Source organism: Cynara cardunculus, assembly GCF_001531365.2.
Source record: "Cynara cardunculus var. scolymus isolate 2C chromosome LG 7, CcrdV1, whole genome shotgun sequence".
In the NCBI taxonomy this organism is placed as follows: Eukaryota; Viridiplantae; Streptophyta; class Magnoliopsida; order Asterales; family Asteraceae; genus Cynara; species Cynara cardunculus.
The window spans coordinates 7211167-7231737 of record NC_037534.1 but is presented as its reverse complement, the minus strand read 5'-3'; the positions used below and the strand labels follow the sequence as shown (position 1 = coordinate 7231737).

At 36.4% G+C, this 20571-nt stretch overlaps 2 protein-coding genes across 3 annotated transcripts; both read left to right on the top strand.

Moving 5' to 3' along the window:
• On the top strand, positions 1–8742 carry LOC112515088. Of its 2 annotated transcripts, none has more exons than XM_025121740.1 (8): positions 1–960; positions 5108–5413; positions 5640–5735; positions 6077–6157; positions 6261–6321; positions 6457–6540; positions 7156–7278; positions 8233–8742. In XM_025121740.1, the coding sequence occupies exons 1-5, from the start codon at positions 96–98 to the stop codon at positions 6290–6292; spliced, it is 1380 nt and encodes a 459-aa protein (XP_024977508.1). In that variant the 5' UTR covers positions 1–95; the 3' UTR covers positions 6293–6321; positions 6457–6540; positions 7156–7278; positions 8233–8742. The 2 variants fall into 2 exon arrangements, with proteins under 2 accessions (XP_024977508.1, XP_024977509.1); XM_025121741.1 differs by having other exon boundaries at positions 8215–8742.
• Positions 8743–12781: 4039 nt separating this feature from the next.
• On the top strand, positions 12782–20259 carry LOC112515338 (thylakoid membrane protein slr0575). Its single transcript, XM_025122095.1, has 9 exons — positions 12782–13114; positions 13701–13747; positions 14015–14117; positions 14580–14666; positions 17155–17238; positions 17699–17752; positions 19076–19156; positions 19266–19311; positions 19924–20259. Exons 1-9 carry the CDS (start codon positions 12827–12829, stop codon positions 19980–19982), a joined length of 849 nt encoding a protein of 282 aa, XP_024977863.1. The 5' UTR covers positions 12782–12826; the 3' UTR covers positions 19983–20259.
• Positions 20260–20571: the final 312 nt, after the last annotated feature.

Below are 20571 nucleotides of genomic sequence, written 5' to 3'. Positions count from 1 at the left end.
CTCGAGAACATTGGTTGACTTTTTAATGCCGTTAGTTTAGCGTTAACTCGCCGTCGTACGTCGTTAGTTTACCGGTGGCTCCTTTTCTAAATGTGATGGTTGTTCTCACTCAGGCACGGCAGCTCCGCCTCTCTCCGCCACCGTCCTCTACTATCTCCTCCATCCTTTACGACCCTACGTCTCTAGCGCTTGCTCTCATGCACTCTGACTCTTCTTTCTCTCTTTACCCTTCCATCTCCCCTTTCTCTCCGTCTCCTCTCCGTTCCGCCACCACCACCACCGTCGTCTCTCCTCCGTCATCCTCCGCTACCTTCCTCCGCCTCCGCTCTACCGATACGTCTCGTGTTCTCTTCCTTGTCTCCTCCCCGCACCTTGCCGGGAGCTCGATACTCCTTCGTTTCTATATCCTTCGAGCCGACAACAAATTCGCTAGGGTTAGGGTCATTTGTAATCAAAGTGATTTGAGTTTTGATGAGAGGAAATTAGGGGTTTTGTTTAGGGTAAATCATGGGGTTTCAATTAAGCTCACGGGGTCAATTAATGTCTTCGCGATGTACTCCGTTTCTGACTGTAAAGTTTGGGTTTTCGCGGTGAAGATTGTGGAAGAGAGAGATGAGGTGAAGTTGATGAAAAGTGCGGTGATTGACTGTGATTTGCCTGTGTTTTCGATTAGTGTTTCTGTTGGATTTTTGGTGTTGGGGGAAGAGAATGGAGTTAGGGTTTTTCCATTAAGACCTCTTGTGAAGGGTGAAATTAAGAAAGAACGTAGGCGTGAGATAAGCAAGAAAGCTGACAAGTTGGAGGTGCAGAAGATCAATTTGCTGAATGGCATGATTCCTGGAACCAATGGAAGCTCGATGCTGTATGTGAAGTCTGGAAAAGTAGGTGGTAGTAGCAACAAATGCATAAATGTCAATGGTAACATGGAACAAAAGATTGGGAAACATTCTGATCATACTGGTAAGTGCATATTCTGTTTGTTTAACCTATTTAGGTATTTGAAAGCATACTTTATATGAATTGCTACATCTTGCTGCATGTGGTTTTTTTCTTTGGACAAAAATTGTAATTACAAGACTCCATTATGCTCAGAAAAGATTTATGGGGTTATCAGTTCTATCCTTGCAACCTGCAAGTACCACATATCGATAAGCTTGATAGGTCCATTTGAGGTATAGATTACTTGACAACTAAGGTGAACAGTTACTCTAGATACACATGGTTTAAAAAGCCACGTTTGCTGTTAGTTGTAGATCTTGCCAATTTAGAATGAAGTTATATAAACCGCGCAGCTCTAAGCATGTGAGAGGCTGGGAGTAAATCATTGTTCTTAAAGGACTGGCATAAGCCCAAGGGGCAGCCAAAGCAAGGAGCAGTTTTTTTGTTTGGTTGAATATAAGAAAAAGATTACGTGTTTATTGCCTTTTTTACACCATTATGCCCAGGCGTCCTTTTACATCTTGTTCTATTAGTTTTGGATCAATAAGAGGGATGCTTATTCATGATATTGCTTAGGCATTTATGGTGTGATTCCCGCCTCAATTTTTTGATATTGTAGACGAGTCGTCATTTCCTCTTTGCCATTTTTCTGGAAGGGTGTCCCAGGCTATGCCTGGACTAATCCCGGTAAATTGAGACTGCAAGAAATCAACCCGGGATCCCTGATAAACTCAATGACCACAATTGTTATGCATGCTTGGAATCGGACCCTGGGCAGATGGGATATTCTGTTAGAAATCTTTGCTTGGAATCCACTGAAAGTCGTTTTTCACTTTCAGATTGAAGTATTTCGATGGTACAATCGAAATCTCAATCGGATAAAATTCAGTGACAGAACTTCAAATCTCTGATTGTTATGAAATCTGTGTACCACCCTCTCTCAAATCCGCGAAAAAAGACCAATTCGAAAATTGAAGAAAACGTGAAAAAACTGTCAAAAACAGCAGTTTTTTGCGCACGAAGTCGGGTTTTAAAACCGGGCCAAAAACCGGGTTTAAAATCTAAAACCGGGCCAAAAGCCAGGGGCTCTGCCCCTTGGACCCCGCCACCGGGGGCGCTGCCCCCGGACCCCCGTCGTTTAGGGGCTTCACCCCTAAATCAAAATAAACTCAAACAAGTGTGCACTCCGCACCTTCCTTACTTGTTCAATATTTATCATGATTACATTGGTCAACAAATTAATCCCATTACACTTAAATGATATTAGTGATACTAATCACCAACATATTCCACCACATCCCCCAGGACCTCAACCACTATGCCACAACCCTTGTGGTTCTCTTTGCCATTCTTATATCCCTAAAATATGTTTTTGGCGTTGTTACTTCTCCATTTGCTTTTATTTTACAGTTGAGGGTTATGTGTCAACTATAATATATTTCTTACATATGCTAAATTTTAAGTGTGTTTTATGTAATTGTGGCCCATGGAAATGACGGATGGTGGAAATACAAGGCAAAGACAGAAATTCAAGTGATGATTTATATAGGAAATCATGTATTGGTATTTATAGTTTAGCTTCCAGTGTCTAGATCAAATAGGTGTGTAGATGATTCGATATTCCTTTATAATTTAGGGCTATTAAATAGATGAGATTAAATATAGTATTATATCACACTTCGATCTCTCAGCTGATCCCCTGCAGGGCTAGACAGCAGTCTTCTCTTCCACTCCTTTTCTTTGTAGGTATTTTCTCTTTTATACCATCCTCTATACACTGTCCATTGGCTTATATGTCCCAAATGGCTAATATATCGCTTACTTACTGCTACTTTTAATACTCCAAGTCTGGTAATATGTCAATCACTATGACAAATTTTCCCGTTTGCACTTCGTCTCAAGAAGGTTCAAGTTTCTTGTCATGGGCCTCAAAAGATAATTGGGACTCTGTACAGCTGGTGTTGATCAACTAGCAAGCCAGTAATCTCACCTGTCATTTTAGCTTTCATACACTTGATAAATAAGTCAATTGAGCATGTCAATGGCATTATTTCTTCTCAAAGCAATAAGCAATAGCACCTGTGATGAAGTGAGACTGAGAGCAACTTTTGTTTGGATTACCATTATGCTTCCAGTTATGTTGTTTAAAGTTTTGTCAATAGTTCTTAGAGATTGTATGTTTTAGCAATCTGGCATTACACTTTAAGCTCTGAAAATTCATGGCAAAATCTGTTGGCTGTAGAATCAGTGTCGTTTGGGTCTTAGGTATGACTTTAAGAGTTTGAAGGTCTGTAATGAGTTTCTATGGGTAGCTTAATCTCATTTTCACCTATTATGCTGGTTGCACTTGTTTCTGTGGCTCAGTCTAAGCTCTGTTTATCACTTTCATCTTATTGGCATGCCTTTAAAGTCTGAACTGGCAGGGGCTGGGGTATGGTATCAGCTCTTTGCAAGTTAGAAAAAGTAATGAACATGCCACAGCCTGTGTTCATGCAGTTTATGCACTCTGAGTCATGTGATTAATGACTAGAGTCTGTAAGTGAGTTTCTGAGGCTTAATCCAAGCTTCCTTCTCATTTTCCTTTCTGTGGTTGCTGTGCAATTTATATTCCCTTTAAACCAGCATGGCTTGTTCCAAAAGCACTTTGGCTTGCTTTTCATTGAAAGTTTACCGTCTATCATGGGCATAACATCCATACTTTTGATCATGTGTTCTTCTCTTTCCCCCTTTTGTGCTAGAGCATAAGATAAAACCAAAGAAAGTGAGGAGCTGAAAAGATAGGAGAAGAGAGGGGGTCAATCTTGGGAATTCACACTTACCTTTACTCCGAATATGATGAGCAATGAAGATTGCTTAACTAGTTATAGGTGGTTTGAAATACACAGCAATACTACTTCCATAGAAGGTGGTTTGAAATACACAGCAATCGTCTTTATTCTTTATGACAACTTACTGCTCCAAATTGTAACTAGTCGCTACACAATAAAAAGTCATTATAGTGAAAAGTACTAGTACATTCTTAATTAAGGATTGTTATAGTTGAGTTGTCAACAATGTTCAACTCAAACTACTTGATTTTGAAGTCCCAAATAAATGACCACTGAGACAGGGTCTCTGCTATTCAACACAAATGACTAGTTTTTTAATCTGGTAATCCATTTTGACTAATCCATTTGGTCTCTAACTAATTTATTCCGTCCATGTACTTTATGTATCATACAAAACAAGTGAGCAGAAATACGAAGTTTTGGAGGAAACTGGCCACTGTTTGTTGTACCTCTTAATAGTTCCATTCAGGGGCAGCCTCTGAATCACTAAGAGTGAATCTTGTTTGGCAAAAAAAAAGGTTTGCCTCTTAATGGTTCTAAAACCCTCTGAATGATTTTGTATCTTAGGCCTCCCTGAACCATTAAGCTCCCTAATTTCCTGAACAGTTACCAAACAACCATATTTCATTTTGCACTATATCATAAGAGCCTCTTAATCATTCTGACCACTTAATCATCCTGCACCAAACCATTCAGCAACTGCCAAACAGCTAACTCATATGAGCCATCCAGAGAAGTAAAAGCTACTTGTTCAAGCTGGCTTGTTTCTGAAAGTAATCTTGAACTAAATTCTAATATTCTTCTTCGGCTCATTAATAGTCAAACTCTGTTTCATTTTTTCTCTTCATGTAGTTTCTGTGACTTTCTTACTTCCCTCCTTGAGTAAGGCTGTGAAGCCCGACATTATAAAGGCAAGTATTGTCGCTTCTTGTGTGGTACACTTCCACAAGTTCTCCATGTCCACTTTTCTCATGTACAGTTGTACAAACATCTGCTCCGTCTTTTTCTTTCTCATGTGGGTTCTCTAGGGATTTTAAAGCAGATGGATTGAGTTACAGGGATAGTGCACATTTTCATATGGTAGTTGTACAGGCAAGGTAAGTTGAATACTGGCTTCGATTGGAAAATTATTGCAAAGTGGCATCACAAAGTTGATCAGTTAAGGTTATGTCAATACTGCTACTCTAAACATAGAATCATATGTAACTCGTATAATATCCATATTTTTATAGATAAAATGCCTTGTTTTTTATCGACGTTTAGTTCTGTACTTCTGTTACTAATTAATCATGATAAATACTAATTTGTTAGTTCATGTCTGCTGATCATACATTGTACAGGGACAGCAAAGTTAAAATCTGTGAAAATAAGACAAACCTCTAGAGAAGGGGGAGTTCGTTTTGTGGCATTTAAGAGCAAGGAGTTTGAGAATTGCAAATTCTCAAAAGTACCATTGACATCAAGAAAGGCAACTTCCATCCACTTTTTAGCCCATAATAAGTTTCTGATCTTAGACTCCGTTGGAGAGCTGTACCTGCTATTACTATCCAATCTTGTCTCTGGATCGGAATCGACTTGTGACATGAAGAAGTTGACTCTCACGATGAAAGTTCAGAATCTAGCCGTTCTTCCTGATGATTCCACAAGTATGCTGCCTTTATTTCTTTGCTTTTATGTAAGCCAGATGCAGCCTTGTTTGATTTATTGTTCATGGTTATGATCTCATGGATTCACAGAAAAGTAGTTATCTCGAGTTATGACAGTTCAGAACTCGTTAAACATTTTGCTCTGACCCTAACTTCATGGGAAAACCATTACATGTTTTGTACACATATTTTCTGATTCTAATGCATATTTCTTCCTAAATTGCAGGAGCTCAAACTGTTTGGGTATCAGATGGGCACTATACTATACATGCAATGGTGATATCTGACACTGATGACGATGAAGAAAAGATTCAAAGCTCAGGTACTCTAAGTTGTGAAGATAAAATATAATTAACAAAACATAAAATATAATGAAAATGAAATAAAGAAGTATAGAATGGAGAACAACTTTTTTTTTTTGAAGTATATAATAATTATATACGGCAAATAGAACAAATAAACTCGCACATCCTCCTCACCTATGGTGAGATTTGAACCCCTAACCTTCTAGGAGGCCAAAGACTCACATACCGCTAGGCCAAAGGCCCTTTGGTAATTGAGAAACAACTTACATTCCTCAGAGGAAATGGATTTGGACTATATTGATCTGAAAGTGGTTTCATTTATACCCTGATTCTGAGTCTCTTTTTGGTTCTTGGGCAGCCATTGAAGTGATATTTACCAGTGAGAAGATTCAAGAAATTATTCCTTTAGCCGCCAATGCAATATTACTGCTTGGACAAGGTACCTTGTGTTATGGCCGTAAATGTGATCACTTTATTGAAATGATTTTATCACTGATTATGTCTTCTGATTTTGTTTTTTTATTAATTTCCTATTTTTGCAGCCAATAACATCTTTGCTTATGCAATATCGTAATGATGATGGGTGATTTTCTTTCCAAACTGGTATGCTAATTTCCTGCTTTCAGTTTATTGTTATTAAGCACGTGATTTGTGATCATGCTATGACTATGCAACCTTTCATTTTCTTGTTATGGTAGAATTACTTACTTATGATCATTCGTTTTTTTCTATATATAGAATTTCAGGGCGTATATCTTCGATCACATGTTGATGACTTGTTCCACTTATGAAATTCCTGGATTGGCCTTTTTGTTTAAAAGAGTAAGTTTAGAGTATCCTCGTCAAATACCATTATGAATACAAGCAGTAGGTATTTACCAATAGAGTGATTGATTCTTCACAGAAACAGCAGCTCTATTATTTGGGTGGAGGTCAGATCTCAATCCCTCCCAGGCCCCACCTTCGGGGTGGGATATATGGGTTGGGTTTGTTTGTTATCGATCGACACTTTAGAACATCGTACTTTGCAACAAACCATCATTCTTGTGAAAAATGCCCAAAAAAAAATTAAAGAAGGAACATTACTGGTTGCCAGAATGAATAATTTTGGACAAAAAGTTCCAAGTATGGTGTTCTTTTACATGTTCACCATTTGTCCCAACCGTTCAATCTTGCAAACCACAGTGCTATCAAATCACTACTTACCAATATGAGATATGTCAATATGAGATATGACATAAAATTTAACACTTGCCAATTTGCCATTATCCAGTCCCCGAAGACTTGAAACAAAATTTAAGCATTTAAAAGACTAATCTAATCAATGGCCTTGAATCTTTTCTTGCCATTAAATTTGATTGAGCCTATTGCTGTCAAACATATGAATGGTAAATTGCTATTTATATCTATGTGCCTTTTTGTCATTTGACATTGCAGGTGGATGCCGAGTGTTCTCTTCCGACCAACATGTCTCATTGTTATATCTGACCAATCACAAGCTTCAGTTGTCTCTTATACTTACATAGTGTGAATGTTTCAGGCAACACTGAACTCTTGAAGGTAAGATTTAGAAACTTCTTCCAATTTGAAGCAATCAGTCATTGGACTTCTCCCAGTCCCAAAAGAGTCTGGTTTGGTTTTGACTTGAGATATCCAAACCTAGTCACTTTAGGCTTCAAATCTGACCGAATCCTATCCTCCAAAAGTTGCTATTCTGAACTACACCGTCCCATGAAAACTGCAACATTTTATTTTGATACATGGTTTTGAAGTAGAGATGCACAAAAAGCCCGATTCCCGAATCCCGGGCCTAAAATCCGACCAGGCCAAGTTTTTTTGTTTTTCAAAAGCCCGAAAAAGCTGGCGTGAAAAAGCCCGGGCCTGGCTGAGGATTTGTGCATCTCTAGTTTAAGGAAAATGTTTGCCTATTAGGTGTTGCAATTTTGATCAAATATCCCAATTAAATTCTACAACTTAGACAATTCACAATTGTATAGTTTTTCATTGAAAATGTGGGACCCACCAGCAAAAACAAGCTTTTTGGGAGCTTGTAACTACACAAGCAAAAGGAAGAGGGGGATTTTGTCAGGAGCTTTTTCACAAGCTTTAGGAGCCAAAAAGCTCCACCGGAGATGCTTTTAGATGGGACATAGGGAATAGTTATTTATATACTGCCTTCGTCCCAGAATAAATGTTAACATTTCTATTTTTGTTTGTCCCAAAGTAATTGTCCTCTTTCAAAAGTAACTATCTGCATTCCAATTCTACCCATAGTTTTGCGATAGAGATATTCATTAGTGCCTCTATTTTTAAGGGTAAAATTGTCATCTAGTTACTTGAAAGTGTAATGTTTACACATTTCTAAAACTCATTTGGCACCCAAAAATGAAATTTGAATTGGGTTTTTGGACCTAAACATGATCATTTTGTTCATATAGGTTTAATAAGATGAAAACCATTAGTTTATACATCCTCATTTTTTACTGTTCTAACCAGAGAATGTTATGAAACCAGTTTGGGGGATTGCTGTTTGAGTTTTATCGTGGGCAGGAGCGAGTTTCTCCATGCCACCTATGCAAGTAACATGCTTCCAAACACAGCAAAGACACACTCGTGACTAATTGCATCGAACTTCGACTTCTGGAACTCAAGTCCACAGTGGGAGGAATGACTCACCGGAAGTTTAGAAGGTGTGTGGTTTATCATAATGCATCATAAGACATTGCTTTTTGCAATTCTGCAGCCTCATGCCATCTGCTGCTGATAAATTCTTAAAAAAACTTGTTGGTTTCTTCGAAAAAACGACCCATCTTTTTCATAAATTAGTAAGCTCGAAGACGAGTAAACATGTCTTCCTCTGAAACCCTCCTCAATGCCCTCATTATGTTCCATTTTCTTGTTTGAAATCCGCGCTTTTTTTTATTCGAGCAGCATAAGCAACATCAAGATTATGTTATTTGAAGTTAGTCCGAACTTTTTGATGCTTGAAGTTTCTTAATAATTCCCTTGGTAAATTTTACTTGGTTAAAGTCTATGGTATTCAGGAATGTTATCCTTCCTAGACCCTATCTTTCCATACCGGGTTCGTTTGATTTGGTTCAGTTTATGGGAGTCGAGAATGTTGGTCGGTACAGAACCGGTTTGAACCAGCTGGAAAATTGGACTGAGAAATGTCGCTTTGATTCTGTTTTTCAACTGTTATGTTTGACTCCAGGCTATCTGTAAAGCAGGTGGTCGTCCTGAGATTAGGCGGCTCGCATAACAGGTTGGATGTCCAGATTAATAAAAAAAGTACATCTAGGCAATGCGGCTGTTGAAATTTTAGTCAAAATATCTCATCCATATTTCTTATAAAATTGTTTTAAAAAATCTGAAAATAAATGCAATTAGAATAGGGATTTTGGTTGTCTCGTATTTATTTAATCCAAGAGTAAATAGACTAAAATACCCTTATTTTCTCCTTTTTCTATAAATTAATTATAAGATCCGTGAGGATCAATATAATCCACTCATTTAAATAGATTGTTTTATAATTTCATTAATGGTAAGGGGTGATTTAGTAATTTAATAAAATGAAACAAATTAATACATTTAATATAATCAATTCTCTTGAACATAGTAAAATAAGAAATTGAAAGATTGGTCGTTATGCTCATTACTGAACTTGTTGAAGAGATGTCCGGAAGACTTTAAATAACGAATATGAATATTATTCAAAAGAAAGCAAAAGCGATTTCCGTAGTAGCGGCGAGCAAAATGGAAGCAGCCTAAACCCTGAACCCTACTTTGTAACCCTAATCGCACCATTTTTTCGACCTGGATTACAGCTTCGGTAAAGTTCGGGAGGAGATCGATCAGTGTAGAGATGAGGAAAGGGGCGGTGTTGCTGATGAGAGGAAATAACCGCACAATTTTCGATATACCACAAGGACCAAATTCGTAATTCACTCTATATCATAATTTGCTTTCTTATCATCTTGGTCATAATATATCAAAATTATCATGTGAATCAATTTTGAATGACTCGTTAAACTACGAAGATAGACTATGATCATATTGTCGCTAACAACGATTATCTCATCACTGTAGTGTAATCCAATTTAACCATAGGTCTCGAGGGTTTAATTCCTAGTCATACAGCCATCGATTAAGATCAGAAAATGTTGACCACGATTTCTTCAATGATTATTTCCCAAAAATCTCGAATTTCTAAGTTGAATTTTGGTTGGTGATTTTAGAGAATTCGTAGTTTATTTCTTTTTATGTAGTGTACTCTCTATTTGTGGAGGCACTCATGTTTAAAATAGATACAAAAAAGTCAAAACAATTTTACCATATTTAGTCATTTATGTTCAGATATAAATTTTGGGTTTTTATTGATTAATCCCATTAACTTTTCATTCTCAACTTATAATAAAACTTTACATCTCTTTTCACCACATCATAAATACAAAATATCATATTAGGTTTGAGCTAGAGATAAAAATTTGACTAGTGAGGTCGGTTACTTACCAGTACCCCTGATTCAAGGCAGGAGCATAGCTGAGTTCCTCATACCGAACCAGATTACCCCCAACCCCCTCTTGAACCCGTCGATATTTGCTAGAATGGAGGCAGGAACAGAAGGCATAAACAAGGAGCAGGGTCGGGGTCAAGAATGGGGGCGCATTCTCCGTCCCATTTCCATCTCTAGTTTGAACAACCTAATGTCATTTAAAATAAAAATTATAAATGAACATATCACATGTTCAATCGTATATGTAATAATGGAATAAGGTACAAATTTTACAAATTCATCATAACTTATATTTTTGGAGGAGGGAATTCAGTAATTAAGGATTGTATACTAAATTTTAAAAACATCTTCATTAGGGGTTTCAAAAACTCGACCAACCCGATCAACCGAACCAATGCGAAATTACTCAACCAGAAGCAACCCAATGTTTAATCGAGTTGTAAAATTGTCAAACCGTAAGTATCGGGTTGATATTGGGTTACTATTATTTGAATCCAACTCAACCCGATGAACCCGATATCCTTTCATTTCTTTGATTTAATATGATTGTTAAATTTCTATTAATATATACATTACACAATTACACTATCATGTATGCTCTTCATATACACATATTTTCAATTTATTCACATCTTTATATAACTCATTCGTATATATGTTCAGTAATTGTGAACATATATATGTAAATTGAGAAAATTAACTGAATGTGTGATATAAGTAAGAAGTATGGATAAGTTGTATCAAATGGTTGATGATGAAAAAAAATTATGAGTAGAAAAATAACATATTTAAGGTTAGAAGATTATTTTGATGTACCAAAATATCAACCCGACCAACCCGTACGGGTTGGGTTGGGTTGCACTTTAGTTTGGGTTGGATTGGGTTGGGTTAAGATTTTTCAAACCGCAAACATTGGATTGAGTTGTTCAAATGTCTTCAACCCGATCAACCCAACCTGTGAGCATCCCTAATCTCTATAACAATACAAGGGAGGATCATACATGTTAGTCTTTTCCCCGACATTGTCACTACATGTAGGCCTCATATGCATCTATTTAGACTTAAAAAGGTTTGTTTATATATTATTTTTAATTTTTTTTATCCACAAAGATGGTGACTGATTAATTTGAGCTCAGACTTCAAAAATCAAAAGTGCCTGAAGGTCTCAGGTTCGAATACAAGGAGGAATAAAAATCCTCTTATGGTCATGAAAATTCAAATGTGGTGACTCTGGACTACCCACAAAAGTGGGTGGTCGTCCTGGAATTAGTCGACTCGCATAACGGGTTGGATATCCCAATTTATAAAAAAAAGGTTTGTGTTATTTTTTTTTGAATTAATTTAATGAATTATATGTTTAGTCATTATTCGTTAAGCAATGTGTGTTGTTTCCTAAAGTTTCTAATACTGACCAAAATTTGTAGAATTAGATAAATAACTATGTATCTGTTTCACATATTAATTATATCTTATATCAGACATGTCTTAATAGAAAGAAAAAATGCATATATTTCTGTTTATCATCGTGTATCCGATATCTGAACTTTAGATGATTGTACTTCAAAATATTATTTTTTTATAAAAAATACTCAAATACATAACAAAACTCTGGTTTTCAACTATATCATATCTATCTGTAAAACAACTGTTTTCGTAAAAAAAATCTGACCTATGGAAGATGTGAGCAGTCGTCTACTAAATGTTTACCACGTAAATGCTTATTGGTAAGATACATCATTTTCACTTACCTTCTCATGTAATATTCTTGACTATCAAAATGAAATCGTTGGTAAGGGTTTTAAACCCGTTAAGCTTTTACCTAGTAAGAGTTTTTTTTTTTTTTACTTGTCTGGTAAGACTATTAGTCATGGCTATACCTTTTACCGGGTAAGATTTTTTATCCTATCAATTCGCAAATGCTCAATCAACAAGGTAAGTAATATCGATATGGGTAAGTGATTATTGGATCATTTTACCTTATCAGATGGACATAACAAATATTGAGAATTTTACCCGGTAAAAGCAATGACAATGATCGAAAGTGTTACCATGTAAATAAAGGTACGACCTTTACCCAATAAGCACTTATCGAATAAATTATTGCATACGATGTCGTTTCAATGGATTAAATTTTTAGTTCATAAATTGAGTTAAAGTGTTAATTCTTATCGATAAGCATTTACGGGATAAGATTTTACTGAACCACCCTTGCTTCAATTTGTAAAATTAAAGGGGTGTTTGGAAATGTTTATAAAAATAACTTATTGACTTATTTCGGTGTGGTATCGGTAATAATCACTTTTGAATGTTTGGATAAATAACTAATACCGGTACTAAACTGGTAATAAGAAGATTTTAAAAAAGTTAAACTCTTCTGACTTATAATAAATTGATAAGTACTTTTAGAAAAAAAAACATAACTCAGTTTCAAATAAGCAATCCCAATCACCCTAAGTTATTAAAAAATTTATTTGTAGTTAACATAATGCCACGTCATCAGAAATTTGGCGCTTGGAACAAAACTTCATCCATCTTCTTCTAACGACATCCTCTTATTTTCAGTGTGTGTGAGAGAGAGTGATCCCGGGCGCCATGACAACGAAAGCATTAACTGCATCCATCGCCGGAGGAGGTAACATCCTCTGTTCTCATCGCTCCGGCAACCACCAATTTATCTCTTTGAATCAGTTTTCGCCGTTGAATCTCCGACGGAGCTCCAGTAACCTAGCTAATCAGGATCATTTTCTTCAAAAGCCTAAAACGTATCTTAGATTTAAGTTTGTTATCGCTAGAGCGGCCGATTCTACTCAGGCGCCGATTCCTGCGGCAGCTATCGGTGGCAAGTCGGTGGTTGAAGACGAAGAGTTTTCGCTAGCAAAGGTACTCGCTACCATTGTGTTTTCAAGGTGTAAGGATATGCTTCGGACATTGATTAGAGTCTGCTACTTGCTTTACTTGAAAATTTTGAGGAATTTAATGTTTCTGTTTCAAATAAGTTCGTGGAGAGATATACATGTGTTGAATGTTGAGTAATTATTGAAATTAGTTATGGAAAATTGGAAAAATTATAGCACAGATTACTCAGGCCCATAGTAAAAAGCAATAAGATGAAGATCTTGAGAAAGAATAGCTCTAAATGAATGAAAACCTAGAAACAATGCATAATCCTTTGTTTAGTTATCCGGCAATGAATCTCTACATTAATTTTCAAAAAGTGTTCTAATCTTCGATTTGGAACTAGAAGGCTGAAAAAAGTTAGGCTGTATGCTTGCCAATCTGCTTCTCCTAATAGTATTGTGTTCTAGTCGTTCTTGGTTATTGATAAAAGGAAGTTTTAAACCTCTTTAAGTGTCAGATCATGGTCATTGGCTTGGAGTGTACATGTTAAATCATTCAACCACTTATCTAGCCATTTACTGGTATCCTCAAACGTCTGAAGTGTGCTTTCATTGCATCTTTTCTGCAGGTCTCATTTGGTGTTATTGGACTAGGTCTTGGAGTCTCACTCCTGTCGTAAGTACCCTACTGTATGATTATACTTTACATTTTAAGCTGCACCTTGAATCAGTGCAGAATGGAAACGAAAAACCCTATATGTCCAGAAAGTGAGCAACTAATCCTCATATGAGAACTTGTGTTTTTTCAAAGTTGCAGGGTTTTTCATTGTGTATATGTGTGTCTCTTGCCCCTATAAATTATAGGCACTTTCCCTATAGTGTATTTGTTGTGAGGAAGTTAAAGGCCTTGCATTCCTGACATTGTGTTGCCTATGCCTTACAGTTACGGTTTTGGGGCATATTTTAACATTCTCCCTGGATCTGAATGGTCTGCATTAATGTTGACATATGGATTTCCTCTTTCAATCATAGGGATGGCTCTTAAGGTGAACCATTGATGCTTTGCTTTCTTATCCTTCTCTTTTATTTAGCATTTTGAGGCAACCTGATAAATATAAGATTATAACCACAAGGGTGGTGCCTGATTGGTTTGAGCTTGGCTCCAAAGGTCAAAAGTACCAGGAGGTCCCAAGTTCAAATCCAAGGAGGAATAAAAATCCCCTTGTGGCCACAGAGGTTCAAATGCGGTGACTCCGGGCTATCTGCAAAGCAGGTGGTCGCCCTGGGATTAGTCGGCTCGCATAGCGGGTTGGATATCCAGGTTAAACCAAAAAAAAAAAAATTTGTACTGCTTGTGGCTGGGGAAATAATGTTAAATAGTAACATTCTGTTGTGAGTGTGCACGATGCATTAAACCAGTGTATGCCATTTTTGTAGTACATGCCATTTATAATGACAAGCTAATGCTATTTTTGTTCCTGTATGCTAAATGTATTACATTTTTACAGTATGCAGAACTCAAACCAGTCCCATGTTTGACTTACTCTGATGCCCAGATGCTGAGAGAAAAATGTGCGACTCCCATCCTTAAGCAGGTTAGGAAAATATTGTTTTGCAGTATGCTGTCAATGCTTCATAGAGACAAATGACTCAGGGTGTACTGGTGTCATTATGTTATTGTGTAGTAATTAATTAAGTAAATAGTTGGTTAATGTTCTCCACATACTGACATAATTAACCATGAAAGGTTACATTAAAGGATAGTGCAAGGCTCGTTTATCCCCCTACCTAAATTCTACACGCATTCCCCCAAAAAAAAATTCATCAAACATTATCTACTTCATGCTCTCATAAGAAGAAAAGTAATTTGAAATGGATGCACATATCTGTCAATCTGTCATCATCCCCTCTTTCTCTTTTAGAAAAAATAATCAAGATGAGATAAATTAAACGATAAAGTTTTAATCTTTATAAACAAAGTTTAACTCTTTAATCCAAAAGATTATAAAAATTAAACCTTTATAATTAAAGACGGTAACTTAATATTCGGAATCCAAAACACCCCAAACCGATCAATGCCACATAGATTGAATCTAGCCTCCGCGATAGATTCAATGAAAGAAGGGAGTAGAAGCAGAGTTGTTCACTTAGTGAACATAAAATAAATACAATACACGAAAAATTAAAACCAACATGTTCAAATCGATGTTGAATCAGAATTTGCATGGTAAAACCTGCCAAGGTTTTATATGACCACTCTTGTATGTTGTGAGTCTACTAGCCGCAAAGTCCCGGGATTTGATGCAGTATCGTGTTTCGTTTATCAACAGCTTTGATAACGAACTCAAAACAAAGCAGATGCAGAATGTTGGTAAAAGAACTTACTTGAAGCAGAAAATTCGAGAGAGAAAGGGAAAGCAGCCGATGGTTTTCAGTGTGTTTTAGGGGTGGTTTCAACCCAGTATTTATACTGGTTCAACCCCCTAAACCCACGATTTTGATTCCCTAAAAATCGGACCTTAATGGGTTAGTTGGAGGATAACCCTCCAACAATAATTATCGTCAAAAAATGTGTTTAAACCAGTTTGAAAACCGATTTTATTCTGTTTAAACTCGATCCAATAATTAGCTATCTCTCATAATTTGTATCGAAAAGATAATCGGGAGCTTAGGGCGAGGCTCCTTTTGCTCTGATGTAGCGTGCATCACTTCGTGAATCCCGCGCCCTCAGCCTCATACGCACGTGTGGGTTTGGCCTTGCACTCAATTAGTTCAAAGTCCAATTGAGAGGAAACCGTTATAAGGCTCTAACAATTTTCTATCTACCAATGTGGGATGGAAGATAAACTTCCAACCTCACTAACATTTCCAACACTTTCTACTGTGGTGGGGGCATAATCGAGCTCACTTCTATGTTAAGAACTAGCTCATGGAATTCCATTTTCTTGAACACTGGATAGGAAGGAGTAATACATCTTAAGATATTTGGATTCTTAGATGAGCACTTAAACATTATTAATTTACCGTTTCCTTTTTCACATATATATTCTTTTAGACCTGTTTATGAAGCTGATCAATTTATTGGGACATTTGGAACACTAATTAGGTCGAACCAACCACAATGCACCCCCCCCCCYCCCCCCAAGCAAGGGACCCAACCACCCAAGGATACTTATTGGAGCTATTTGTGTGATTTGGATGTTTAATTGTAAATTTCACTATGCAAAAATTTGACTATACTTGCATAGGGGACCCAACCACCCGGTTTTTAGTGTCCCCGTCCCCAAACCTTTAACCACAACCATAACCGTCCCGATCCCCATCAAGGATCTTATCGGGGATCCCCATCGGGTCCCCGCGGTTTCCTCGATCCCGTTTGGGAAACCCGTTAAGGATAAAAATCATCATTACCCGTTGGTTATACCCTAAACCATAACCAAACCGGAAAAACGCAAATTTCTCAAACAAAAATCTAAGCAGCAGCAACTTGGGAATAAATCATGACAAGAACTAGGAAATAGGAATAGGATTTAGGCCTTTAGTTTGTGTTTGTGTTTGCGCTTTCACATATATAATCTCTTGTATATATTTTGCCCAAAATTTTGGGTTTGTAAATATTATATATACATATATATATATATATATATAAAATATCGGGCCGGTGAGTATCGTCCCTGTCCTGTCCCTGTTAAGATCCCCGAAAATATCCCCAATCCCCGCCAGTCCCGGTATACTTGCACCATATGAGCTTTGTCCATATAGTGCCTCACTCATCAAGTACTAAAATATGCTATCTGAAGTTTTCACTTGCTCAGGGTTTTTTTATTTTCCATTTTCTTTTAAGTTAATGTACTCTCATGCACACGGCACACTTTTCCTTGTCCAAACACAGATTTAGTCTCCCAACAAAAAAGAGTGGAGCTACTCTATGATGCCTATGTGTTGCTCGTTGGGACAGAGTGCTTACCTCTTGTTATTACCTAATACCTGTGACATGCCAATGTGGTCAGAGATAATTTTGTTGACTGTCTTGTGCACTCTTTTTCTCTATCATTTACCCTTCAAATTTGTCCCTTGTATTAGGTCAGAGATGATGTTATCAGATACCGCTATGGGGATGAGCAACATTTAGAAGAGGCTTTGAAACGTATTTTCCAGTATGGTCTGGTAAGTTTTTGCTTCTATATACATCTTATGCAGGTATTTGTTAGATCACATTTTGCTAATCACAAAAAACTATAACATGCAACCTTCAATAATCTGATTCATGTTTCTATCTCTATACCCTCAGTTTTCCATGGTTTTCTGTTATTTGGAGAACCATGTGCATTGTGCAACAGCTCAATTGGCAAAATAAATGCTAGGCCTTGAGGCTTCTCCAAATAGGTTGCAAGTTCGAGTCTCCTTAGTCTCAACGGCACTAGGGATTTTCCTGACTCTTGTCTTCGGGGCCCCATGGGATTAGCCCGGCACCCACGGTTACGCCAATAAAAAGACTATCAATTAGCGAGTGTCATTGTTAATGTGAAGAATAACAAATATTCAAGTTATTCATTGCTTACTCTTTGGATGATGAATACCTGCATTTCACGGTATTGATGTTAATATATTTTATCGTTTGGTTTAGGGTGGGGGTGTGGCTCGAAGAAATGCTCCAATATTACAAAAGATCCGCGAAGAAGTAAGCCTTAACTTTCATTTACATATTGTTAAATTGAAAATTCATTTCTATTACTGTGTCTGCACTTCATTTTCACATGATTGAAATTAAAGATGCCACCGTGCTCTTTTAGTTTAGTTATCAGATTGCATTGTAAGAGTTGATAGCAGCTTTTGCCCCTGCCCTTTCTTCATAATACCCAAAATAAGTGTCCACGTTTCTATTTGTAGTTTATCCAAAATAAATGTATGCTTTCAAAAGTAAGTGCCTCATTTGCAATTCTACCATTAATTATAAGACAGAGAAATTCATTACTCCCTCTGTCATTAAGGGTAAAATTATCATTTAGTTAATCAAGAAGTATAATAACTACACATTTCTAAAACCGTGTCTTTTCCATTGTGGACATTTATTTTGGGATGAAGGGGTTGCAAAACACTCGGTGGCTTCTCATGAGATTGTCTGCACTCCAATCAATTCATAAAAAAATGAACTGGAGTTGATTTTCATCGAGTTTTTCACATATTATCAACATCTTAGAGCATCTCCAAGTGCTACTCTATCTTAGCAATTTCAGCATTTATTATATTCTTAAATATTTTATAGATTTCAGCATCCCAATACACTTTTTTAAAAAATTGTAACAGATTCAACCTCATTGGTGGAAACAATTAAAATTTCAAAATTAGAGGAAGGGGGTTTTCTTTGTTGACATAAGATCTAATCGTATAAAGAATCAGAAGTCACAGAAAACCCGCCCCTTTTCTAAGTACTCCTTTCGTCCCAAAATAAATGTCTACAATGAAAATGATATACAATCTTAGGAATGTACAATTATTCCACTTTTTGAATAATTAAGTGGACACTTATTTCGGGATAAACTAAAATAGATATGCGGACACTTGATTCGGGGCGAAGGGAGTATCTTTTTCCTCAATATTAAGTCTTACAGATTTCTACCTCTTCTCAATTTTAGCATACACTTTAGCGAAACTATTGGAGAAAAAACTCCAAAATATCTATTTTAGCCTAGTTGTTAAAGGATGCTTTTAGCTTCTGATATTTGTTTAATTATATATCATTCCCTCCTTTTTGCATAAAAAGTAGAACAAATTCCATTTGTGGTGGTACCATATCAATCACAATATGCTATATTTGGTCAAAATTTTCAAGCCAGAATGAGCTGCATGTGCATTATCATAATAAACCATTCATGATATTGATTTTGGTTTTGGTTAATTAGTCAAACACTTTCTCAAACCATGCCTGGGATCAAAGATTGCAATATTCACATACTAAGTTTAGTTCCTTTATGACCATTTTGGAATATTATGGTTCATTCAGGTTACGGAAGATGGTAAATACTGCTTAGTGTTGGTGTTTGAAGCAAAAGCACTCGAGTTGGCTGATTTCGAGAAAAGACAGGTCAGCCTTGAGCCTTTTTCTTCACATATTTATCGTCTCAAATATGTTTTCTTTTCTATCAACATTGTGTAATTTATAACTAACACGATAAAACAATAACGTTTTGTAGGGAAAATTTGCTTCCTTTTTCGGGCCAGGAATCACAGCGGAAGTTGGTGAGTTGTTATTTATGTTACTTCCTCCATCCCAAGATAAGTGTCCACAACGGAAAAAAACAACGCCGTAGTTTTAGAAATGTGTAGTTATTACATTCCTTAATTAACTAAATGACAATTTTATCCTTAAGATTAGATAAAGTAATTTCCTTCATCTCATAAACAAGGATAGAATATGAAAATGAACACTTAATTTTCACAGTGGACACTTATTTTTGGAACAAACTAAAACAAAAATATGTACATTTATTTTGGGACAGAGTAGTATTTTTACAGCGAGTTACAAACATTTTTCAACCAAATTGAATGGCAGGGGTTTTTCAATCTCTTTGGAGGCCTGTTGCACCTAAAACTTTTAATTATATTGCAAAATAAGATAACAAAGATACATATATACAAATTACAGAGACGATGATGAAACATATTACCTTTTTCTTCTAATAGAAATTAGAGAGACCCTGAGGTGAGCTATAATTTTACGTTTGTTGATGAAAAACCCTGAAAATGTAAATTTGGGCCTCAAAATTTTGGGGACCTTGTTCAAAATAACACATTTAACATGTTAAAGAACGACCATGTTGAGAGGGGATTGTTTTGTTATGGATACTGCAGGGATAGGAGAAGAAGCGAACGCATATGATGTACGCCTTATTTCCAACACAACATTGTAATTACACACATTACATACTGCTTGCTTATTTGGGAAAGAGTTCCATTAGATTTTCTCTAGTCTGAAAACATTGTATCATTCATTATATAAAAGAACCAACATATTTCCACAGAGATGTCACATATAAGGTATCAATAGCAACCTTGGCTCAATAGTCAACATTATAGTCAGGTTGTTTGTTGTTTGATTATCGAGTCTTGTATGGATTAAATTGTATGTATTGAGCATTGACGATAAGGAGGGAGGAGAGAGCAGCAAAGGGGATCGACATTTTTTAATGTTTGTGAAGCAAAAGGAAGAGAGGGGTATGGGTGTTCGGTTTTCAGTTTATTCGGTTCGGATTAATCGTTTTTCAACTTTTTTAAAGCTAACTGATAACCAAATCAAATAAGATTCGGTTTAATCGGTTTTGGTTTATTTGGTTTGGGTCGATTATTTTCAACTTTTTTTAAAGATGATTGATAATCAAACCAAATAAGGGCTAGCCTAACCGGGGTTTTGCATATCAATAACTGTTTAAACTTAATAAAGAATCATATTTTTTATTGGAACTTGCTCCCACAATTTTCACAAATGCAGTGGCTATTGTT

Coding starts and splice junctions, on each gene's coding strand:
- LOC112515088 (XM_025121740.1), top strand. CDS start 96: ATGGTTGTTCTCACTCAGGCACGGCAGCTCCGCCTCTCTCCGCCACCG. Junction 961..5,107: donor GAAACATTCTGATCATACTG/GTAAGTGCATAT, acceptor TACATTGTACAG/GGACAGCAAAGTTAAAATCT. Junction 5,414..5,639: donor TCTTCCTGATGATTCCACAA/GTATGCTGCCTT, acceptor CCTAAATTGCAG/GAGCTCAAACTGTTTGGGTA.
- LOC112515338 (XM_025122095.1), top strand. CDS start 12,827: ATGACAACGAAAGCATTAACTGCATCCATCGCCGGAGGAGGTAACATC. Junction 14,118..14,579: donor TCATAGGGATGGCTCTTAAG/GTGAACCATTGA, acceptor ACATTTTTACAG/TATGCAGAACTCAAACCAGT. Junction 17,239..17,698: donor GTATTTTCCAGTATGGTCTG/GTAAGTTTTTGC, acceptor CGTTTGGTTTAG/GGTGGGGGTGTGGCTCGAAG.